The sequence below is a fragment of the Eubalaena glacialis genome, chromosome 10, assembly GCF_028564815.1.
Source record: "Eubalaena glacialis isolate mEubGla1 chromosome 10, mEubGla1.1.hap2.+ XY, whole genome shotgun sequence".
In the NCBI taxonomy this organism is placed as follows: domain Eukaryota; kingdom Metazoa; phylum Chordata; class Mammalia; order Artiodactyla; family Balaenidae; genus Eubalaena; species Eubalaena glacialis.
In genome coordinates, this window is record NC_083725.1 from 94,446,571 (window position 1) to 94,472,994 (window position 26,424).

The 26,424-nt window shown below is 34.7% G+C and overlaps 1 protein-coding gene across 3 annotated transcripts in view; it reads right to left on the minus strand.

The window, feature by feature from the left end:
* The window catches only part of DCDC1 (doublecortin domain containing 1), a 424,949-nt gene that overhangs the window by 314,658 nt on the left and 83,867 nt on the right, over window positions 1-26,424 (minus strand). For all 3 annotated transcript variants that reach the window (XM_061201531.1, XM_061201532.1, XM_061201533.1), the window contains exons 7-8: window positions 24,144-24,237; window positions 2,872-3,038 (exon numbers count right to left, since the gene is read on the minus strand). In XM_061201531.1, coding sequence (XP_061057514.1) covers window positions 2,872-3,038; window positions 24,144-24,237 — 261 coding nt within the window. The remainder of the gene's footprint in view (window positions 1-2,871; window positions 3,039-24,143; window positions 24,238-26,424) is intronic.

Genomic DNA, 26,424 nt, shown 5'->3' on the forward strand with positions numbered 1-26,424 from the left:
TACCAATTAAATAGATTCTGCTTAGCTCTGAGCAATTTCTAAAATGTTTCCACTTTTAAGGAACTAAATGTGATAAATGTAAGACGAAGTGACTTTATGCTGTCCTAAATATAATATCTCATTTTATATACACGAATCAGTATATTTTTAAGACCATATTAATGTAGTGGGCTTAATTCTGTTGCATGCTTGTAACAGACAAGTTAAAGTTAAAAACTGAAAAGTGAGTAAGTTCATAAACATAAAACCGGTAGTTCTGACTCTTCTTTTAAAGCTCTGTTATCACAATTTATTTAAAAGAAATTTCGTTGGGGAATTCCAAAACATCAATTTAAAGTCTACAGTCTTTTGACAGAATCCTAGTAAAACAATGTTGTTGTCTTTATATATGATCTCAGAAGTGGAATAAATGGAAATGATATCAAGAGGTCATATAATTCTATAATTTATAAGCTTAGGCTTGTTAAGGAAATAGGAATTATCATCCATCTCCATTTTACCAAACACAATCTTATATAAAACTAAACAGAAAAGGCTATCCCTAAGGTCAAATGAAGTAAATGCAGTTCAAATAAAGTTCATTAATGCTAAGAGGAATATTTGCTAAGAAATCTTACTCACAAATAAAGCTACTGCCAGGCTTAACACTTAACCACTGATGACCCGATAATGGTACCACTTCAGTGACTTTTATGAACATTGCAGATAATTTTAAATTGTCATGATATAACAATACAAAAGAAAAGAGGCTCAAGAATACATATAATTGGGCATACCTAAAAGAAATAGGAATTTGCATGGAAATGCATAATAGGCAAATTTCTATTTTTTTTCTTCAATTTTGTATTTTAAAATAAAACTTAACCAAGTATCATATTAAAACTGTTGAGTGAAAAACTTTAAGTTATTATAAGTGAGCAAAATAAAAAGGTTTAGTTAGAAATGGCAAAGAGCCTAGATTCTTAAAATATTCCTAAATTTGGTATAATGTTGAAAGTCATAATGTTGATGATATAGACAATCAGATGCTCAGACATTCAGAGACGCTAAAAATGTTAATTTGGTTCACATTTACATTTAATATTTCTTTTAGTAAGATGTATTTCTCATCAATTTTGAGTCATAAAGAAAATTTTTAAACCAAAGCAGTAATTCTTAAAGCATTTTCTTCTCACAATACAAGGAACTTTTCAGTCCAGTACAATTGTTTATATCTATTTAAACTTTTAAATGTTTAGAACAATGGAAGAAAAAACAAACATTCCACAACTACTTTCTGAGTTATTTATTATCTCTAACACCCTCACTTTAAATGAAACTTATGTTTCTTTTTTTTTAGATTTGATTTAAATTGTTCAAATTTTTTTAGACTTGATTTAAACAATGCTTTTCTTGCATTGGAGAATCGTCTCATGTTTTCTTAACATTAAATAATTTTAAACTGTCAAATTAGTAGAATCAAGCCATTTAATACCAAATAAATGACTGTAATTAAATTGGTCATAATGCATAGTATAATATCATTGTATCCTAAAAGCTAAATATTTCTGTTAAAATAACTTAATCTGAATACAGAAAAATATGTTTTACACCAGTTTTTACATATGATATTAGCTTAATAAAGAATATTAAAAATAAGTTTGGATTTTTATTTTTTCATATTTATTATTATAAATAGCCTTATCTATGATAATAATCCCATTTCTGGATACACTGACATAATTAACTTGGAAACTAACCACTTTTTGAGAATGAAAGTTTCTCACGGGGTGATGTTTCTTGCTAGTTCTGGATACCTTAGTTCAAGAATTTCTTCTAGTCAATACAAGTTGTTCTTTTCCTAACCAGACAGCAGGAGGTGCTGTGTGAACACTGAGAACCCATTCCCACCTCCCCTCCCCCTGCATACAGAGAATAATAGCATGATGTTTTCAAAATATTCATTTTTCAGCAGCCTGTGGTCTGAGATAATGAGCCCTGTTCTAAACTGGAAACTCCCAGTTAGAAATGTAAAACCTAGCCCTTATTTAATGTGGTAAAGTGTATGTTTAACTTCTTAAGATCAAGTGTAAAGAGGATTCTAAAATTGTGGCAACTTCATTTTTATTTTATAAACAGCATCAATCATTCTGCTTTACAATATGAATTCTACTTTAAGATAAATCAAAGTCCCTATAAGTAGTAACATAAATATCAAAGTTTTCACATACATACCCCCTTCTCCCCCATCACATACAGACTCTCTCTCTCTCTCGCTCTCCCTCTCTTTCTCTGTCTCTTTCGGTCTCACAATTATGGAATAGAAAGTTAGAAATTAAAGGACAAAATCTAGTTTAAACAAATTCAAATACATTAATTCTATTCTTATACTTTCAGATCCAGAAACATACAAGTTAAATAAGTATAAATGAAATAAGTTACTCTTGACATGAAGTTAATTCACAATTTCATTTCCCAGAATATGATTGGTTATATTTTAGCCCATCTTCTACAATAGCAAGTCTAATTTCATACTGGAAAAAAAAATAGAAGGGTGAACATTTAAAGCTTCAGATGCTTTAGGAGCTATTCATTTTCTTATTTAAAGTAACTGTCTATAGAATTTCCACATAAGGAGCTGCCTTCGCTTTGCACAGTATGCAGCAAGAAAAGATGAGACATATAACATCCCACAGCAAAAGATAGATACAATTAGCCCCATTATTGTTGGCTTTGAGATTACAGAAGAAGCATTTTGGCTCCCAAATGGGCACTGAGCTCACAAAATACATGTCACAGTTCTTTTATGACATGATGCCAGTCATTGCCTCTATACAACCAAGTACATTTTAAAACATACAATAAAGCAGTTTTTAAAGAGGGATGACTCACCTGGTTATAATATTTCTTTGCGGACTTTAATCGTTGGTACAAGGCCAAAAGAACTCCTTGGATGTACATCTTAGCTCCTGAGGGGCTGAAATCTTCTCCCTTGGAGACCCAAACTGGTCCCCGCAAAGGTGTGATGGAATTTTGCAGGCATTTTTCAAGCAGAGGAACTATACGAGAAAATAAGGGAAAATAAATTCTTTTGACCCAAACGAGATACACTGCCTGGAACACAGCCCCAGTACCAGAGCTAACTCTTAACATCTATTATTTATATGTGACCTGGGTTAAGTCATAAAGAGGCAATTCCTGCATTACTAGTGGCCACCATGAAGGATGTATTTATATTGAGACACCCCCCATGCAAGACTCATAAGCTTTGTGAGCACACCTGAATAGTTCGGAAGTGTGCCTAACTAGCTGCACAGAGTGTCATGGTGTGCACTGATTGCCTTATCTTCTCATTTATCACAGATGAGTTGGAACCAACCTTGCTGAAATCTACTTGCATTGTCCTGATAAAATTGTATGATCCATGTTGTTTCTGTATATAGCTTCCCGTAGAGGGGTCTATATACCTAAAACATCACATCTGGGAATTATTCATAAAATATAATCCACACCTTTATAAGCCATCCTATTCAAGTCTTTTCACTGCCATCACTTAAATAACCCATAAAACAGGGTGGCAAGGCTGTTTAAAAATAAGGGGGAGAATCTTAAGCAAGCATTTACCATACCTTTTTGTTTTTAAGCTTCTGGGGTATAAACTAGTCAAAGATTTAGGGATGCTATTCCAGTATGCATTTTGTAAACAGAAGATATTTACCTGTGGGCCTGTACTGCAACATCCATATGGACTTGACAGACATGTTTATACACTTTTTCACACGATTAGATTATAAAGTCTTTCTAGTGTAAAATAGTCAAATAACATGGCAGCTAGCTAACACTTTTCAAGATTTAATTTCCCTCTGAAATGCCAGAAATAAAGAAATTTTTAAAATCTTAAGCACACTTGGGCACCCAGAAAAATGAAAGGATGTCATTTTTTTTTAACTTTGTCTTTAAGTGTATACATGTGACACAACATAAACATACAAAATAACTATATGGCTTGGCGACCTCATTCTAATACATACTTCTACTGGAAAAGAAATTAGATAGATCACCAGCAAAGAAACTACGTCCGTGTCATTGGTTATGTTATATGTTGCATATTTTATGCAGAGAGGCCTAGCGTAGCAATCTGGAAATTGAATTACAATTAGGTTCAGCTGAGCTGCTGAGCAGCTGAGTTATGCAAATTGCCTTTGCTACTGGTATTCTGCTGATTTTTGTTCTTAGTAAAAAAGTTATGCGTTTTATGGCGCTAAGTTCTACAACTCTCTACCAAAGCACAATTTAAATTCTTTCTAACATATTCATCACTAAGGAAAACATTGGAAATAGAGTTTAAGATTTTCTAAGACTACTGTAAATAAAGTTAAAAGGAAATCATGACCCAGTGATTATTTAGACATCTTCAGATGTGTGCATGAAATTCACTCACCAGCCTGAGAAACTAATTCCTAAAATTCACGTATCGAAACTATTCTTACATTCCTGGAGCAATAGCTATTCTCTATGAGTTTTATCACAACAGATATCTCAAACATTTAAAAAATATTAGGTCACATACAGTACTAAAGAAATAAAAAGAGAAGTAAACTTATTTTTAGAATTATAACTCTTTAATATTTAAAAAATGTATAATATAAATCAATTTTGCTTATAATGTTTCCAAAAGAAACCCAGTTTAAGAATCAACAGTGGTTTTAGCTGGCTACAACATTCATGTGTTACTATGTGTTGAATTTTAATTTGTAAACTTTTAATCGGTACACTCATTGAACTTAGTACAGTTTTTATACATGGAAAGGCATCACATCAACAGCTGTTAAATTGAAAAAAAATTAAGTAAATTGAGAAGTAAGTAATAAACTTGAATGATTTACATCCAAGATTTAATCTTGAATATAAACCTAAGAACATTTTATCAGATTCTCTAGTCTTACAGCTTTATTCATCTATGCTTGTCACAAAGTAACTTTCAAATTCTTTATGCCAGCCCAAAGGATTCCAGAAAAGAATTTCATAGATTTTCTAACACAAAACTCTACTCTTTTTCAGGGTTTGTACCTTCCATAAGAATTTAAGAAAAAGTACAGCTTAGGAAAAAAAATACAAATTATATCAAAACACAAGCAGTGTCAGAGTTGATATAGGATGGAAAACAGCTCCCATGCTCCACATGATTTATGTAATTAGGAATACTATGGAAACCAGAAACAGCAAAGCAAAGAAAGCAGTATTCACAAGCAGGTTTTATAAGGGACTTCAGAATCTGCTCTGAACTTGTTGAATAATCTGTTCAGTATTCCAGAATCTCCCTGCTGGAAGCAGGGTCCTCATTATAACCACAAGAGTGCTAATAAAGGTTAGCCTCTGAACTAGGGATTAGAAGGCTCATTCTTTTTGGAAGCTGCAAACTAGTAACTTTGATGATCTTCTTGAAAAGGAAGACAAAGCACACTCCAAGAACAAACAATGTTTCCACTAACTAGGAAGGTACAGAAAACATAAGAAAATGATACGCCTAAGCACTTAGAAGGGAAGTATAAATAAGCTTAATATATTTGAAAAATAAAACTTATTAATCAGTTCAAATTAAAGAACTCTCCCTAAAAAAGAAGACTTGGCCTAAGATGACAGTTTTGAAATATAATAGAATAATTGATTTTTTAAAAAAGAGAAGTCAGTTGACTTTTCAACCTCAACCATAGATTTTAACATGAGTGAGAATTATTTTTTAAGCATTTCAGTGGATGTTCATAATATTCTATATTAAAAACTCATAAGTGTTCTTAACCAATGGTTTTATCTCTTTTATGTAGAGTTCTCCTTTTTCTGTTTCTGAAGCAAAACTTCATTCTGTTAAAGAAGACTACTGCGTACAGATGTGCAAGAAATAAGGGCAATGATTTAGCAGGGACAATAGACACTTTTCAACATTGGAAAGAGCATAATCCTACATGTTGCTATGAGCTAGCAAAGCCCATTATAGACACTCAATGAAAAAATTATGTCTTTTCCAGGGAATGAACCCTGGGATATTATTTTGTGTGTAAACCATGAGCTTCTCTTTCAAACTGCTACTCAGAAATGTAGCCTCATTCAAGGTTAGCTGGCTCCCATTATCTTATGTTTCTTTAATTTTTGTTTGCATAGCTACACATAGCATTTCTTCTGTGTTTGAGGCCTTTATTACAGGTGTTCTACCTATTGGCTCTTATTTACAGAATTTTGCTTTCCTGTAATTTCAATATTTCCTTTAAGCAAGTCCTCAACATTTTTATTAGATAAATGATTTGGAAATTAATCATTCCTTAAATCTATCAATATGCATAGATCAGTCCAATGTGATCATTCCACGGGGATCACTTCCATCGCTGGAAAGGTGAAGTTATATGGATGATAGCTTTTTATCCATTTTGTTTATTCTCAAGTCATGACTATAGGGCAAATTGATATTAATCCAATGGTTTCAGTGGGTTTGGAGTTAAGACTGAGGATGTTGGGTAAATAGATCATGTGGCCAAAAGGAGTAACTTTACTGGACATAGCTAGTACTGAGCATTACGGGTAAATAGATCATAAGTAGTAGCTATATTAACTTCATAACTATCAACTGATACTTCTCTCACTCATGCTGTTCTATTTCCCTTGCATGTCTTCCCCCTTTCTTTCCACCTGTTAATATATTTTTGTCCTTCAAGGCTCATATCAATTGTCACTTCCAAAATATCCCAAGTTGTGTAGGCAGAATTAATTGTTCCATCCTTTCTGTTTCCCAGAGTATTGTTTATACTTTTATTTTTCTCTTATTGATTTGTATTAATCCTTATCTTCTCCACTCCCACTTCCATCCTCCAGTAAATCACAAAACCTTTGGGGTTAGAGGGCATGGTGTTTTTTAGTTTGGTAAAAGCAGTGCCCAATAAATGTCTACTGGATAAATAAACAGTACTTTTGGATATACTGTGGGCAGTCTTTTAGGTGAGTTTTAAGACCATGAGTACAACTATACACAATCACTTAGAATCTGTAACTTTCTGTGACCAAATGAAAATTTGATCAAAATTTGATAAATAAATATGAATGTACCAGAATTTTGAAGCACATTTAAGGTATGTACAATAGTTTTATTTTAATCTTCCTTATAAAATTATCTTGAACATTAAAGAAGAAAATAAATATAAAAGGAAAACAATACGATTTGGCAATGAAGCATTAACTAGCCAGGAGAAGACCAGAGCTGGGTATTTTAAAAGTCTTGGAAAATCCTTATGTGCTTTATCCTAAATCATGCTACTGTGGGAAAAGGCACACAATAAAACTTAAATAAGAGAGCAATAATATTAGCTTAAGGTCAAAATAGCTATTTTAAATAATAAAGGTAATTCCTTCTAAGAACTCCAAACACAATGAGTTCAAAAGCTAATCATAAGACAAACTGTTCAGTCTTCAAGAGGACCTTATACTAAAACCACTTCGTCACTGATAAGAAGCTTGAACTTATTTGGATTTGTGATGGGTGCAGCACAAGAATTTTTGACAAGGAGCCTAAAGTTCCTCTAAAGAGAAACCTAATAGAACTTACCAAGAAGATATAGACTGGAATGTCCTGTCAAGTTCTATACCTAGTGAATGTATATCTCTCTCCAAAAGCAACACCTGACATTTAAAGAGACACTTGGCGTGCTGCATTTGAATCTACTGTGGAAAGCTAAAAAGAGGATTTTTTAATCAATATATTTTTCAAGCACTGGAAATTATCAAAAGCTTTAATAACCTGCTTCCAATTAAAAATTAAAATTCATGCCAATTAAGTATCCAGAATCATAATTTACATAATATTGTAATTTTCACATTTCAGTCAGAGTACATGAGACTACGAAAAAAAGGCACTGCCCAGAGCATAATTACCTATACAGAAACTTCCATATGCTCTTTGACAGGAAATTTCAGGTCGCAAGTCTCAAAAATACTCAGCTATTGTTATCAGGACATCATGTGGAAATTTCCCACCAATTCAATTGAAATTTTTTTTTAATGAAGTTGATCTAAAAAGTCTTTTTTGTATGATACAAGGTGAGTTCTTAAAAGATACTTGGAACTGATGGCTTCCCATCCAGGAAGTAGGCCTGGAGGGAGTTTGAGCTAGTGCCAAGGTGTGTATATGTTTTACTGTTCCTTATCCAGCTTTAGGTAGTAGTTGGAAAGCTCCCAGTCCGGGAGCAACCAGCAGACGCCACTCAAAAGCATGGTCTACTGGGAAGATTGAATGATGGAGAGCATACGGTTTCCTATGTTGCTTGATTTATATCAGTATATTTTTATTCAAACAAAGCTAAACTAACAGCTGCTGTGTACTTTTGTTTACATGCTATATGTCAAATCCTATTGTCCCTAAGGTACTTATGAGAAAAGATTTAGCAGTCGTTTTCTTAAATACTGATGCCTACCCAAATTTGGATTTTTCCTCCACTGAACAAAATGACAAGCACATGATTGCTACAGTTAGAGCAGTCTTTCACAGCTGCTTTAGTTTTTCAGTGATCCTATTAAACTGACGGCATATTGCCTGTGGGGTCTACAGTGTTTGAATACTGTTGTAAGCGACACTGATTTTGTATGATAGGATCAAGCAGAAAAGGGATGCACTGGGGGGAAGAATTTCATAGGTCATACTGTTTTTACCTGGGTAAAATTTAATTCAGACATTGTGACCTTTACAGAACACCTGTTTATTTTAATTGCTGATATGTGGGTGAACGTTGACATTGGGGCTTGGAAGTATGAAATCTTAGGAAGTCTCCTCCGTTTTGAAAATGCAGCCAGAGTCATGTCTTTTCTTAAACTGAACGAAGTAGCTGTGCATTAAATATTCTGGCACATCTTCTGCTTGAGCAAGTGGACCGAAATGGTGTGAATTGTTAATGCCTTGCTGCTTTGGTTCACGGCTTGTGATTGATCATTTGTAACTATATCTACTCCTTGTTCCATGAAATCAAGTATGGAGTAATGGGTTCATCAGATTTTGGGGTTAAATTGAGAGTGAAGAGGTACTGTGTGTGGAAATAAGAGTTGCCATGTTCAGGGCTGGCCTTGTAACAGCATGGAATCTAAAGGCGATATTCAAAACCACTTCACTCATCATACGCTTACTGATTCTGAATAGGGCCCATTTGCAGGGGACATTTGGTAGTTTTCCAATACGCTTTATGCCTCTTTCTACTTCCACCACCATGCACATCTTTTTTTCATACACCCCAGTAGCACATTGGTAGAACAGGTCAGCATACACAATTCATTTATTTAAATAACTTGATTTATACAAGCAGAAGTAAGCTGGGATTCTATTGTCTGAGTCTTGCTTTTTCCCTCAACAAAAATAATAGTGTATGTGTCTTTGAAAATACAAGTATTTTGTGGACTCAACTTCTTGGGCATCTAAAATATTTGATATTTAGTAATAATGTAAAATAACTTAATTGAACTGATATGTGTACAACTTTAAGGTTATGTAAAGAAATGTTGAGAATTAACTATAATCTATCTAATCTATTTTCATGTGGTTATGGTCTATACCAATACATAATAATTGAATATATATGACCTGCTTTTGTAAACTTTAAAGCTCTGTACAAAAATTTAAAGTATTATCTTAGAATTAGTTTTGGGAAGTACAATGCATGGAACTTAATAAATAAAATCAACAAAAATTAGAAGTAAAGACCTCTGGAAATGTCATTATATGATTGCTTGCTGTTAATAACTGACACTTTTTAGACATTATTATTTTTAATTTTTATTACTATTCAGAAAAGCTTAATCCAAATGGTGTTAACTGAGGCACCAATTAACTTTTGACCCAGTAGGAAAAGATGCAATAAAAAAATAGTAAAGCTAGGACAAAACCAAATACACGAAGCACTTACATACATAAGTAACATTCAAAAGCAAGCTAATTGTAAAATGTCTCAAAATTCTACTATTACATTATAAAGTCACAACTAATGTAAATCTAAACAATGTAGCTGGATCCTTTTTCTTTTTTCTTTTTTTTTTTTCAGTCTCAAAAGAAGGAATAGTAATAATAATACCTGGCACATACATACCTAATTCAGAGAGAACTAGGCGTCAGATAATGTGGGTAAAGCTGTTTTAGTCTCCTTGGCTGCAAATCCTAGGTCAACATACTACTTACATTTAAATATTTTACTTAGGATGTAAAATATATATATGTCATGAAAATTTTATATTTTAAATGTGAGAAGAGACTGAAAAGTCTTAATAGTTACAGTAATTACAATGGAAGTTTCCCTTTTGACATTTCTCCATGTTTGTTTCACAAAAGTTGAATCTTCTATAAAAAGCACTTTATATATTTTGGTCTGTTATTCCACCTCTCTTCTAAAAACGCTCAGGAGGAAGAAAACCAATCTCTGCTGAGTCATGTTTTTTTACATGGAGAGCTTTGTAAACAATTGTTTTATAACAGGTAGTAACAATTAGGCTGTTTTCATTGGCAATTATACTTGTTACAATGTTTTTTATAATGAACTTCTAGGATCTTGGAAAATCATTAGGGTTAGAGAAAGATTTTTGGTGTTAAGAGTTCAAAGACTCAGAAATAAGAGATATAAAAAGTAGAAGCTAAAAAGATAAACTCAAGGAGAAGAGGGAAAAAGCAAGGACTTGGTTAAAAAATTACATAAATACTGAAAAAAGTTTAGCCCAACAAAACCTAGGGGTGATGATCATATATTCATGAATGTAAAAGAGAGTCTATGTTTTAAAGACTTCAAAAGGGAGTTTTTGACATATAAAGAGTCTATGAGCAGATTAGACTGCTTTGTGAACGTTCATATCACACAATTGTGCGTTCACATACTTAATAAAAGATGACAGTGATCCAATTATAATGGGAGTTCTCCAACTGCCACTAAAAAACTTTTTAAAATCAAGCCTTAACAAAATTCTTAATATTCTCTATGGATCAATCGTAGAAATATAAATCAGTGATTAGTTAGCAGGGTTTCTTTCTTTTGTTTTTTGTTTTTGTCCACGCCACCCAGACCACAGCAGTGAAAGCCCAGAATCCTAACCACTAGGCCACCAGGGAACTCCCAGCACTTTTTGTTTTTGTCCAAGCAATGAGAGTAGCTAGTGCTCAAGTTCAATGTCTGGAAGTCACTAGAGGACACTGAGGGCCATGTCTAAGGTACCCTGGAACCAAAGCAAAGTCACAGAGAGCATAGTCCCAAGGAAGGTTTGAAGACTTTTCCTGAGTGGCATCTTTCCTACACAAAAGGGCTCTTAACTGGCTGCCTTTGTATATTTCAATCTAGAGAAATTTCAGGGCTGATTAATCACCACCAGCATTTGGCATCCTTCTTCAGCAAGAGACCTAAATTTTTACGTTTCATAAAATTTGAGAAGTAAAGGTAAATGGCAAAGGGATCCAAGGATTGAAGCGAGGCAAATGTACTTAATTTTAAAGAAGATAAGTTTGATCTTTATTCCCTGAAAAGTTCTAGGGCAGATTATAAAATGGTTTGTGAACACTTAGAAAAATAAACAATAATCATCAGGACCCAACATGGGGTAATTCGCATACTAAGCAAATATTTAATGTGCAGAGAGGGAGACCCATGGGGAAATTCCCTCCATGGAGCTTGGCATCTCTAACGGCAACATATAATCATTATTGCTTCCAGTGGAAAGCAGATCTCAATAGACTGTGGCTACCATCTATTGTCTTTAAGCAATGTACTGCTAAGTCTGCATGTCCCTTCCCAGATAAATGGGCGTATCTGCAACAAGGCAGGAGAACGTAGAAGGTGTGCAAACCTCCTGGTTAAGTCCTCTCTTTATAATTCATGACTGCTTTCTTTTGATGCTTCTCTTTAAAAATGATAGAGAAATACGTCACTCACTATCCAAAACAAGACAAAAGAAAGTTATAAGTGGATGCTGCCCTGGCTTACAATTTCTTTCCTGGAGAAAGTAATATAAGGAATCAGAATGAACACACACACATATAGTTGTCCCTGTATGGGACTTGACTGTAGGCTGCAGGCTACATACCCTTCTGAGTTACGCACTTTTAACTAAGAAAGCAATGCCATTTACAGGGCCCAGACCATCTGTACCATTGCAGAATTCCACATTCAGCAGAGCAGGAGAAGTACTAGCAACACAAGGGTAGTACTAGGCATTTTAGGGCATAAAGGGAGAGGGAAGCATTTTGACTAGACTCTCTCAAAGTCCTGAAATTTCCATTTACATCTAAAGGAATCTAAGTACAATGCTTCACCAAGAAGGGCATCATCCCCAATTTTTATAATATTTTATTATAACCCCTCTATATTATTTAGACCTGGGTTAAACATGGGAATAGAGAAGACTACTAAATCTCTGTCCTCACGGATCTTACAGTCTAGGGGACAGATCGATATTAAATAACTCCTCAAGCAGTTTTATTAATTACAGTTGTGACAATTACTATACACAGGGTGCTATGAATGTAACAGGGATACCAGTTCTAGATAAGGGAGGAAGTGGGACAGGAGCAAGCCAATGTTGGGAAAGCTATTCAGAAGAAGAAATATTTAAAATAAGACCTTAAGAAGAGCAGGAAAAATAGCCTGCAAGGAAGATAGGGGAAGAGAATCCAAGCAGAGGAAACATATGGTAAGGTACTGGGGCATGAAGGAGAATCAAGTGTTTGAGGAACAGAAACAAGAAAATAAAGTGACTTGAGCACAGAGATGAAGGGGTCAGTAGTACAAGTGAAGATGGAGAAGCTGGGTAGGAAGCAAATCATGAAGGCCCTTCAGGCCATGATAAAAGTTTACGCATTGATTCAATAGGAGCAATTATGACAGACTAAGCTCACTTTTTAAAATAGTGTTACTAGAGTGAGGCAATTAGAAAATTGTGTTTAAGTTGGAAATAGGTGAGCCTATAGATTCATAACTAAATGAACAGCCATATCCAGGGAAGACTAATATAAATCTGAAGCAGGGACCCTATTAGCATGCTAAAGATCTCTGTCCCTAATCACGGCCTACTTAACATTTTTATCAATAACTTGGACAGTGGTAAAGTTGGTATTCATACAAAATTTACAAGTGAAAACAAAGATAGGAGAAATTGTTAATCCCTGGGTGACAGATTAAATATCTGAAAAATCTTGTAAGGCTAATCTACTAAATAAAAACCTTATAAGTAGAAATTTAGTAGGTATCAATGTATAAAGTTCTGTTCACATATCTAAAAAATCAACAGTACAAGTACAGGATAAGGAAGTAGCCTAAAAGCAAATTGTGAGCAAAAACTTGGGGGCTTTAGTTGACTTTAAGTTCAATTTAGGTCAATGATATGATGTATGTAAAAGAAATAATAATGCAAGTTTAGGCTAAATAATGATCTGACAAAAAAAGAGGAGGTGGGGCTGCTTTACTCATCATTGATTAACCTGGAAAATTGTGTACAATGTGGGGTCAACAAAGAGGAATACCAAATAAACTAAACAGAACAAAGAGTTACCAGGATGGTGAGGGGTCAGAGAAATAGACGGAGAGACTGGAGTTATTTAAAGTGGAGAAGATTTAAATCACACTTGTTCAAATATTTAAAGGCAGTCATAGACTGAGAATTAATTTGCATTATTCAACTCCAGAAGACAAAATCAAGACTAACGGTAAAAGTTTAAAAGTTATTAGATTTTTAAAATTAAATTAGAGCTATCAGAAATAGAACAAGTAGTGGCTGGATGGACACTTATTGGAGATGATTTAGAGGAGATTCATGACAAAGTGAGGTTTTGGTGATGACCAAAGATGCTTCTAATGCTGAGATCCAAAGTAAATCAATCAACAACACTATTCTAAAGCAGCTATCAAAAAATGTAGTCATTATCATTTGTTTTTTACACTGCACTATGCATCTAATAATGCATACACATCTTCAGGCTTTTAAAGTTCTATGGAATATGGCAAAATACTATTCAGAGTGGTGGTGGATCACTAAGTGACAGCACTGAGAATTAGCAAGAAAAAGTAGTTAATAGTGGGTAATTTGTGCAAATTTAATTCAACAAATAATTTTTTTGAATTTTAATTCACTCATTCATTTAAAAAGTGTTTTTCATCACTCTAACAAAGATTATACTTAACAATTATTATTTAAATATTAATTTTTTGCGGGTCTATTACATGCTCAGTCCCATTGTAGATATTAAAAGATTTTTGGAGTTTTTTTTTTTTAAGTATGAGAACAATATCTCTCTTTAGTTAAAGAGATAAGTCCTACACATGAAACAGAGATATAAACAGTGTTATGTATATATAAACAAATGTTATGACATATGGTACAGACATATGATATCAAAAGAAGTTATGAGAAAGAGGTATTAGTAAACAAAATAATGCTTGAATGTCAGGATATAGAGTGTGAAGACTGTCCTGATATGTAAAGTTTTGAGCAAAAAAAAAAGGATATTTTAGGAAGATCACTCTTTGGCCACACAAAGGATTAAGATTTAGGAATAGAATTTAGTCTAAGTAGTAAATAAAGACAATGTGATAATATTTATGAAGTTTGAATAGCTATCTATATTTGGTATCTATTGCCACAATAATGCTGCATAACAAACCACCTCAAAACTCAGAGGCATAGAACAACAAGCATTTATTAAGCTCAAGAGTCTACAAATTACCTGGGTGGTTCTGCAGGTCATAGCTGGGCTAGATCACATGTCTTGGAATCAGCTGGCCGTCTAGGATGACCTTGGCTAGACAACTGGGATGAAGCGGTTCTGCTCCACTTGTTTTTTTGGTTTTTTTAAAATAATTTTTGAAGTAAAATTCACATAACATAAAATCAACCATTTTAAAGTGAGGAAATCAGTGGCATTTAGTACGTTGAAAATGTGTGACCACAACCTCTAGCCAGCTCTGACAAATTTCCTTCATTCCAAAGTAAAACCCCTCATACATTAAACAGTTTCCCCATTCTCCTCTCCCCTCAGGCCTTAGCAAATATGAATCTGCATTCTATCTCTATGGATTTATCTATTCTGGATATTTCAAATATAAATGGAATCATGCAATATGGTACCTTTTTTGTCTGGCTTTTTTCATTTAGCATAATGTTTTCAAGGTTCATCCATGTTCTAGCATTATCAGTACTTCATTCCTTTTCATGGCTGAATAACATTCCATTCTATGTATATACCACAATGTATTTCTACCTTCATCTTTTCATGGATGTTTGGTTTCCACCTTTTGGCTATTATCTACACTGCTGCTATAAATATGCATGTACAGGCACATGTTTTTGATTATTTTCAATTATTTTGGGGTATACATTTAGGAGTAGAATTGCAGGGCCACATGGTAATTCTATCTTTACCTTTTGGAGGAACCACCAAATCGCTTTCCAAAGTGGCTGCACCATTTTATGTTCCCAATATCCAAAGTTTCCAATTTCTCCATCTTCACCAACTTATTTTCCATTTTGTCTATGTGTGTGATTTTTATTTTATAGTCATCACTAATGTGTGTAAAGTGTTACTTCATTGTGGGTTTGATTTGCATTTCCCTTATGACAAAGGATGTTGATGTGCTTCTTGGCTGTTTGTATATATTCTTTGGAAAAATGTCTATTTAATTCCTTTGCCCATCTTTTTAATTGAGCTGTTTGTCTTTTTGTTGTTGAGTCTAAGAGTTCTTTATATATCTTGGATATTTAACCGTATCAGATACATGATTTGCAAATATTTTCTCCCATTCGGTAGGTGGTCTTTTCACTTTCTTGATAATGTCCTCTAATGTACAAATTTTTTTTAAATTTGAAGAACTCCAATTTACCTATTTTTTTCTTTTGTTGCTCATACTTTTGGTGTCATGTCTAAGAATCCATTGCTAAATCCAGGGTCATGAAGATTTACCTCTACGTCTTCTTGGAAAAGTTTTATGCTTCTAGCTCTTATATTTAGGTCGTTGATTCACTTTCAGTTTGTTTTTTCTTTTTTTTTCGTATATGATATTAGGTAGGGGTCCAACATCAGTCTTTTGTATGTGGATATCCAGTTGTGCCAGCACCATTTGTTAAAGAGACTATTCATTCCCCATTGCATGGTCTTGACACCCTTTTGAAAGTCAATTGGCCATAGATGTATTGGTTTATTTTTGCACTCTTAATTCTATTCCATTGGCCTATATGTCTCTGCTTGTGCCAGTACCACACTGTTTTAATTATTGTAGCTTTACTTGTGGTATGTTTTGAAATTGGGAAGTATCAGTCCCCCAAATGCAAGGAGTTAACAAAACTCAAGGTTAAAGGGCACAATTCTCCACAAGACTGCCCTCCCTCTGACCAGCTGCCTACAAATTCTGGGGTTTTCACTACCACCTTAGGGTAGTATTTTGCTAGAATGTCTTGTAAAACTCAGGATAGTGCTATATTTAGGGGACCAAGATGGTCAGGAACCCTGAGAAACACATGAGTAATTTTGGAGAGAAAATAACACAAAAATATTGAGACTTCTGGAGGGACCCTGACTAGGTGGCTTCATGCTTTGATGATGCTTTAATATGCAAGGACTATGTGGGTTTTTTGTTCGTTTGCTTGCTTGCTTTTTAACCTTGGTGGTGTCTGGCAACTTACATTGGGTCATGTAGTGGAATTTTCAGTTTTATATTTGTGCTCTTACTGAAGGGACTGTACATGGACAATAGGGAGGTTGGCCTGAAATTTTTAATAAGCAAGAACTGTGTAGAATTTTGAGCTTGATGGATTACAGCAACTGAATGCAGCTGGGATTATTTTCCGCTAACCTTGGCCTTCAGAAAATGCTAGCCCAGGGCAAGGATGGGGTTACCGTGCAGGCTGCAGCTACTGGCACTTGAACTAGGCAGTGAAAGTCACCTGATAATGGCAGGCAAGTCTGAGATTGGGATTAGATCATTTTAGGCATTGGAAGGGAGAACGACAGTTGCTGTTTTTCTGTGTTTTGCAACTAAATCTGCAGGTCAGGACTTTAAAGTTTAGTGGCAGCTGGGTTCTACGCATGCTACAGTGAGGTTCTATTATTAAATTGATAGTACCATGCCTAGATAGGAAGCATTAGGTCCCATGCCTCAAATTCTATTCTCCATTATGTTATTTTAAACTACATTCTGGGCCAAAAAGGAACTGTGGACGAGCTAACCTTAGATTTGTGTGGCTTGTCCACAAGCTTTTAAAGTAAACTCCACCAATTCAGGTTGACTCTAAGTTTATTTATCACATAAATGTTGACCATGGTTCTAATTGTCAGAAACCCAAACTATGGCTTCACCTATAGAAAAGTAGTAGATTTGTTATAAAAAGAATGCTTTGTCTTCTTCAGTTAAGTAGTGAAACAACTCAAAGAAAGGATTACAAATCTAGAAATCAGATTTGTTAAAGGAATCAAGAAGAAAATAAAGTGGTTTTAAAATATGCTTCAATCTTACAATCAGAACAAAGCAGTGTGTGCATGAAAACAAATAAGATGGCTTATTTAGCTCAAGGAGGAAAGAGATTTCCTTAGAATAAATGTAAACGTCTGATCTGAGAACACATTCGACAGATATGAAAAATAAAAACTAAGGTCGTGAAGGCCAGGTATGAGGGTACAGGAGGTACATCCAAGTCTAACTACTCTTAAAGAGGTTATTATAAAAGGGGGGTATATTTTAATTGTTACAAAATCAGAAATAAGAAATGGGGCCCCAGTGAAACCTAACAGAGTAATATAGATAAGATCTCAGAGAGCAAATCTTCTCTGGAGAGCAATTCCCCAGAGAAGGCAGAATCCTGAATATTGTGAAGAGGTGGCATTTAGGTTACAGATAAATTAATAGCAAGAGAAATCAGAGAATCTCTTATGAGGATGGAACAGTTATACAAAGAGTGCACATAAAATCTGAACAAACTGGAGAGGGGAATACCAAGAAGATTAATATAAAGTACTCCAAAAAAAAAAGTATTTGGTGAACTCCAAAAATTTATGGGCCTAAGATTAAGATTAAGAAAAGGTAAAGGCAAGATGAATTACATTACAGGAGATCCAGGCAGAACAAGAATAAATCAAGGAGTCCAGATCTAAATTAGATGTTGGACTGTGGGAAAATATATCCTGGGTAGGATTATTTAACTCAGGGAGGCGAAAATGGATAAGACTGGTTTGAACAAAGGATGCTATTGACAAACTTGGAATTTATTGACTTCATATCTCTCACTATGAGAGACCCTGCAAGGAAAAAAATAGCTAGAGAAATATGTTAGAAAAACACAAGTATGGACCAGAAAGCAAAAAGAAGATAAAAGAAAAGAAAAACCTCAACTGCTGCAAACAATGCAGTCCCAAGTCTGTTACAGGAGGGAATTTTTCTGAAAGGAACAGGAGTTCAGTAGAGGCAAATCCTGGAGGCAAATCCTAAATACTGAAGAAAAAGATGACAGAAACGTTAACTCAAGACCAGAAGCATTCAAAAACTGAGGAAAGGGGCTTCCCCGGTGGCGCAGTGGTTAAGAATCCGTCTGCCGATGCAGGGGACACGGGTTCGAGCCCTGGTCCGAGAAGATCCCACATGCCGTGGAGCAACTAAGCCCGTGCACCACAACTACTGAGCCTGCGCTCTAGAGCCCATGAGCCACAACTACTGAGCCCACGTGCTGCATCTACTGAAGCCCGCGCGCTTAGAGCCTGGCTCCGCAACAAGAGAAGCCACCACATTGAGAAGCCCGGGCACAGCAATGAAGAGGAGACCCCGCTCGCCGCAACTAGGGAAAGCCCGCACGCAGCAATGAAGACCCAATACAAACAAAAATAATAAATAAATAAAAATAAAATTAAAACAAACAAACAAACAAAAAAACCTGAGGAAAGACCATGTCTTCAAGAGGAAAAATGGCAGTAGTGTTGGCCCTCACTGGGCACCTAAGAACATGAGCCTCAGAAACATAAACAGCTCCTTCAATTCAGAGATCCACTGAAAGTTATTCTCCAGTTGGAACTGATGTGGAGTTGAGGGGGAAGCTGTGTCCATCAAGCAGGTTTCTTAGGCCAGAGGTCAGTACAGCAGTCACTGGGACCCAGGATTGAAATTAATGCTCCCAAGGCAAGGTGGACACTATGCCACTAGATAGGGCCCGTGCTTGCTTCAGCACGGGGTCCGGAAACACAGGACTCAGAGGGAAAGAAACATTAAGATGTTTGGAATATTTTACAAAGGCAAATAACGGTAGAGTTATTTTCATAAGTCAAACAAGTCTTTATGACTGGGGCTACCACCAATGTAAATTTCTAAATGTTGCAAGAGTGCAACACTCTCAGTACCCTCTGAGAATAATAATAACAGCAATAATGATGATAATGTTATATAACATTTACCAGATGTCCGGCACTTGTTCTAAGGACTTTACGCAGACTTCACTTAATCTTTACAAAAATCTATTAATGTAAGTATTATAATCCCTATTTTACAGATTAGGAAACTCACTCTCAGAGAAACGAATAACCTGTCCAAGGTCATACAATAAGTGGCATAACTGGAATTTGAGTTCTGGCTCCAAAATCAAAGCACTTAACCAACCTTTATGAAGCCTCTTTGAGAGAGGAGACAGTGTATATTGGTCAATTTTTCCTGTAAGATATTATAAATACATAATGCTATAATTAATGCCTTGATGGGAGATTGCTTCCCACTGAGTTATGTCACAGGTCATAGACTCTGCTCAACGGTATAAATTGTCTGGCATCTTGGAAAGTCTGACATGAAGAATGCTTTCTCTTCTTTGCCTTCCTTCACTTAGTCTCTGCTATGGTCTTTGGCAACAAGCACATGGGTCTGGATCATGCCAAACAGGAAACAACATTTTGCTTGGAATGGCCACATGAGAAACTGGGGATTGGATTCTATTCTGAATGTGCTGGGTATGGGACTGATGTGATCATCTTTTGGTTCAGTCGGAAGTAGGAAACATGAGAAAGTTGGTGTAGACCCAATTCAACTTCTGAAGCCCTGAGAGATGACACCCACTGCAGGAGCCCAGACAGTAGCTGTTATAGGAATTCCAGCTCAGACCAGGCATCCAGAAGCCATCTGGCTGATACTGGAAAGAATAAAATAGGAAGGACTTCAATTTCTTTGAGTTTTAATTTGAGAAGTTTGAACTTTTATTGGATTTTAACTCACAAAGGTAAGATTATTTGATTATGAAATTTACTTTGTGGACTTAAAACTTTTGGATTTTAACTTCTTTGAAATTTTATCCTTCAAATTTGATTTCCTTACAAAAAATTGATAATGGGCAAGAGAACATGCAAATTCAGGGTATGTTATTAGAATTTTGCAATTGAAATATGTTAATCGTGTCAGTTGATCTCATTGTAGAATCTCTGAAGAACTTGTTTAAGAATATATAGCTATTTTGGACAGCTAATTTGAGGTAGGAAATGGAATAGAAAATGAATGTTTAGTGTTCCATAGCATGGCTTTGGATCCAATTTAATTAATGTACTATTCTAACTCATTTCAGAATCTTCTAGGGTAAATTTCATACTACTCACCATGATCTAGAAGGTTCCACAAAGGAGCGGGGTTTGGTTATTGGAACAGCAGCATCATAAAAGTCCTAAGAGACTGAGTATCTCCTTCCACAAGAGGGAGAGTGCCTCCCCTGGTTCACCATAATGTAATAATTAAGCTAAAGAAGTTAAGATAACAAAAAGTTGGGGAATGTTTGGGGGAATAAGAGTGTTGTTATTAAACAACTTCATCAAACTCTGATACTATCTACATGTGTTCTGCCACTACTATGTGCTTCTGTAACACCGGGTAGCTCATATATGATTAGTAAACAGGGGAATGATGTCAGTAAGATATAGAAGTTTGGTTGGTGAATATGTGCTTTTTCCTAGGCAAATGAGGCCAACAGAGTAGGAGTAGAATTCTATTCTTTAGCAGGGAAGATAAAAGACGTTAGCTTGACTGTTGCACCGGGGCTCCCTCCCCAGAAAGGTGCACCCTATGCCTTGCATTACTCTTTGTGGGAGTTTTGCTTCCTCCTGTGCCTTCTTTAAAGAAGCCCCAAACCTGGCTCAAACCTCTAGTTGACTTTCGTCTGCATTATCTCACATTCTATTGTTTTTGTGCAGCTTTAATATCTTCTGAAGCAGCACTCTGAGATGCCTACCTAGGCTATTTATATTATCTCCTAAGTTAATAATTATTATTTTAGTTAGCATTCTCATTTTAAAAGTGCATAGACTTTGGTCTTCCTCAAACCCATTTTTCTCACAGCACCATTATTTTTGAGGGTGTAATTTTGCAGAATGCATTTTTCACACTTATTTTATGCTCTAGCAGAAATGCTGTACCAGCATGTTGACCATATATAGGAATACGGCACCTTTACACAGTGGGTAGTTCTCTTATACTCTCAAAAGAATTGGTCAACATAGGAGCCACAACTAAAGAACTTTTCCACATGTAACAATATAAATTTCTTTGTTAAAATCTTCTATGGTTTAGAAATTTAAAAACACAAGTGATTTGCAAATCCTACGTGTTTTTAAAGGTTTTACTAGACTTGATAGAGTAAAAAAAGTGGTTTAATGTCATGTCAAAGGTACTCATTTCTCACAGCACAGGAGGAACAATTGAAAGTATATCTAATCCCCAAAATAGAAGAAACAGATAGGAGAAAATCTTTAATTTTGTACATCTGTTACTTTTAGTTCTTGGTACAATTACGCTTCTAATTTGTGCTTAAAAATAATAGATAATTGCTATGATATTAATACTAAACATTATTAAATGACTTTTTCTGATCTGATAGAGAGCAAGTAATCAAAAAAAAGTCATATATCAAATCAGAATGTTAGCATTTATTTAAAGTAAAAGATAACTTTCATATAATACTTGACCTTTCCCAAGTTAAAGTTCAGAAGACTATCAGACATAAAAGTTTAGGGATCTCAATCATTTGATGCACAAAATTATACTAACAAACAAAGAAAAAAGAAATCCAGAAACCTAATGTTAAGTGACTAGGGTGCTGCACACTGGAAGTTCCTCCAACAGGATTAGCTTCTTTAAGTATTTTAAGTCCAGTGAGCTTGTTATGCTTCCCCATGTTAGTAGTTGCATAGGCTAATTTCAGCTGGCATAAGCTTCTATAAGTATGCAAAAACACACGGCAAGGCATGCATTAAAATGTGATAATAGCACACTTCTGGGAAACGTGAAGCATGAGGCATGAATCTGAATGCCTCTAGCATCCATGAAGTCTCACACCTCAGAGTCAGAACCTTTCTGTTTTGATAAGTAATTCTGTTATACCACATTTGGGAAGGGAAAAAAAATCAACTTTCTAAATTTAATCTTTCATCTTAACCAGGGTTCCTTAGAGTTTCAACTCTAGCAATTTAGTCAAATATAATTTTTTAATTCCAGGTGAGACGGAAATCATTCAAAGCTAGACAGGGTCTTAAGAAAATGCATTATTTATTTATTTTATTAATGCAAGTTTAAGAGCGATTATATAATATTGTTTATCATAAAGAAAATTTAAGCCTATGCGATGGGGGAGGGGACAAAAATGTAAGAAGGAAGAAATCAACTTAATAATGTTACTCTCCCCACTCCCCCAAAAAAGACCATAAGGAAGGATTCTCTGTGTTACTTATGTCTTAGAGGTAAATAACTAATGCTTCTAGATAATGGGTAAGTGTCTACACGTGCTTTAAAATCTTCAGATGAAAACTCCTAATAAAATGAAAAATAATGCTCATATCTAATACAAACATTAAAAATAAAGAAAAATAGATTTGGTTTCTAAATACACACACACATATATAATACTTAGTAAAAAAAATTTTAAGAGTTATAAACAGCAAGTATCAAAATATCACAGTGGTCACTCAATAGTATTAATTAAGGATGATAAAGCCAGGAAAGTTTGCTTTTATACAATACAAGCAAGAATATTGGAAACAAATGGGAGTATCCAGTAGAGCTATATCCCAAAATCACTTACAGTTGTCTGGATCTAGCCTTGCAGTTAAGTATGCTACTTAAGGTTTTGGCCCTCTTCAGGTATATGAAGTTAAGGTTTAAATGAAGTGATAGGACCATACAGTAGCATATTTAATAGTGTTAATTGTGGCACTATTAAAGTAATATTAATTACTACTAAAGAAATAAAAAGTAAATTTTTTAAATAGTAAAAAGTAAAGTAATAGTAGTAATTACTACTGACAGTAATTTAATGATGTGAAATCATGTATTTTTGCTTTCAAAGACTGGCAAGTCAGCGCCTTAAGAAATAAAGAGGGAGGTCTCATATTTTGACAAAGACATACAATAAAATTGTTTTAAAGCACATTTCATGACTTTTGAAAAACCTCTAGAAGTTAACCAAAACATTAAAAAAACTCTGAGCATACAGTAGCACAATTTCTTGTCTTTCTCTTTTGAAAGCTGTATACCATAGAAATTGTTAAATATGAAAATATATCAATTACTTTTGTTTATTAAGTTATGGCTTGCTAAGGTTAAAATACCCATCAATTTTTTTAAAAATCTAAGCTTGTGCTGTGCTTAGATGACTGTTCGTGACCCCCCCCAAAATTCATATGTTGAAATCTAATCCCTAAAGGGATAGTATTTGGAAGGGATTAGGTCAAGAGGGTGGAGCCCTCATGAATGGAATTAGTGTCCTTATATAAAAGACCTCAGAGAGTGCCCTTGTTCCTTCCACTATCTAAGGACACAGTGAGAAGACAAGCATCTATCAATCAGAAAAGGGCCCCCAACAGACAAAGAAACTACCAGTGCCTTGATCTTGTACTTCTCAGCCTCCATAACTGTGAGAAATAAATGCTTAATGTTTAAGCCACTTGGTCTATGGTATTTTTGTTATAGTAGCCCAAATGGACTAAAACATGATGAAATAAAAGATTCCCCAAACCTTAATACTCTTTCATGATTTCCCTTCATATAAGAATGACATGTTATAATTAAACTGGTTTTTATATCTTTTCCTTTTAAATGTATAAAGGAAAAACAAAATTATGTAAATGCCTTTTGAAATAGTATCACATAGCTTACAAAATCTTTGCCACTTACCTTTTGAAATATCTTTAATTTTCCTGCCATACAAATCATAAAGATATCTGGCTGGTGAATTCAGGTTCATTCTCATTGTGCAAATATCTAAAACCTATACAGAAAAAAAAAAAACCTTATAAATAATTTATCACAGTGAGCTCTAACGAAATTGAATACACATTTAAAGTCCTTTCTCTACTATATGGGTATTTAAAATTATATTATAAAATAAAATTTGATAATTTATCAAATGTTTCTAATATATGAAATGGAAAAAGGCAGTTAAAATGGTTAGATTCCAATTGTACTTTGAGCACACACACAAATATTAATAAAAAGGGAAAGGAGATGTAAGGAATATTAAAAAGTAGTTATACATTATTTAATAAATGGTAGAACTCTGGGAGATTTTTATATTATTCCTGCTATTTTCTATATTTTTCATTTATTTTACAATGGGGAGGATATTATGTTTTAGATGAGGTTTTGAGGTAATTTCCTTAGCTTTTAAAGTCTTTCCAAGTATCTGAAAATAAATTATAAATATAGTGTGATCACAGTTCACCTTGATAACTTATGTGCTTTGGGTACTAAAAAATGGAATTAATAAACCACATTTCAAGGTTTTCCATGAGCCTGAGTTTGAAGAACTTCACGTTTAATGGTTTCTAATATGCTAAAGCCCTTCTCTTAATATTTTAATTTCTCAACCTGTTCTTTTTTTAAATTAATTTTATTGGAGTATAGTTGCTTTACAACGTTGTATTGGTTTCTTGCTATACAGCAAAGTGAATCATTCATACATACATGCATATTCACTCTTTTTTGGATTTTCTTCCCATTTAGGTCACCACAGAGCACTGAGCAGAGTTCCCTGTGCTATACAGTAGGTTCTCATTAGTTACCTATTTTATACACAGTAGTATATATATGTCAGTCCCAATCTCCTAATTCATCCCACTCCTCCCTTCCCCGCTTGGGAACCATAAGTTTGTTCTCTACATCTGTTCTCTACATTCTGCTTTGCAAATAAGTTCATCTCTACCATTTTTCTAGATTCCACATATAAGAGATATTATATATTTGTTTTTCTCTTTCTGACTTCATTCTGTATGACAGTCTCTAGGTCCATCTCTGCAAATGGCACTCTTTCATTCTCAACCTGTTCTTGATATAGCCCTTATAAAGGTGTAACAATCATCTTTCCAACATCAGGGAAGACTTAAACATGCATCAGTTGGAGAGAAAGTTCTACTCACAAGATGAGAAAAATTAAAGTAACAGAGGGGAGTTGGGAAGTATCAGGAACCTGAGGGCAGGCTTTTATCAGGTTTTTGGAAGTGACTCCCAAAACATGAAACTTGCCACATTCATTTAAAAGTCCATAATATATTCCAAATCCAAACTGAAAGTACTTTGTCTTCCATTCTTACTGTTCATAGCTGTAATATATTGCTTTTACATAACCAAGAACTGCTGAAGGACAATGTTCAATGATTATATAGTTTAAAATTTTTTCTGATTACTGATATCACCCTGCCTCCATTTCTGCCCACTTTTATCCCTATTTTAAAACTGGAGCCTGTAATCCTAGCCCTAGCCCAATCAACCCATTTTCTTTGTGACAACAGACATATTTAAACAGCTTAATGTATATGTAGAGGCAAAATTGTACTTGCCTTTCAGTCTGGAGAACAACTTTCAAACGCTGTGACTCAGTTGGTTTATCATCCTAATTGCTGTATCAAGGGATGTGTTGCATTTAAAAGGCAAATATTTAACTGATTAATTTAATCTGACAAATTGACCTTTACTGGATTATATCAGAGGTTCTCAGCCTTTATTCTACCCTTGAACATGACCAATAATTTTCCCACATGCCACATACTCCCAAGGGCATTTACAGGATTGTGTGTGTTTCTTGTACTCTAGCTGCAATCCAGAGCTTTGGGCAATGTTCAGAAAGTATGTATTGCTGCTGTTTTTCTCAAAACCAAGAAGACTATTCGTGATTAAAGATAAAGTTATAGGAATAATCTTGAACCCTCTAATTTAGGAGGGAAATATTCACAGTAGCTTTAACTAGCTTTACCTAGTTAAAAAGCAAGGTACTTGCAATGTACTTCATAAGTGACTGCAAGCATTGTCATGTGGAGCAAATCCACTGACCTCCAATCTGCCTACTTGAAGTGTGTCAGTGCAGAAGGACCAATGTCACGTGTCCTCATAAGTCAGACACAGTGCTCCCTAACTTAGAATGGCCCTCTGATATCACTGTCCCTACCTCTCTCCAGCCAAC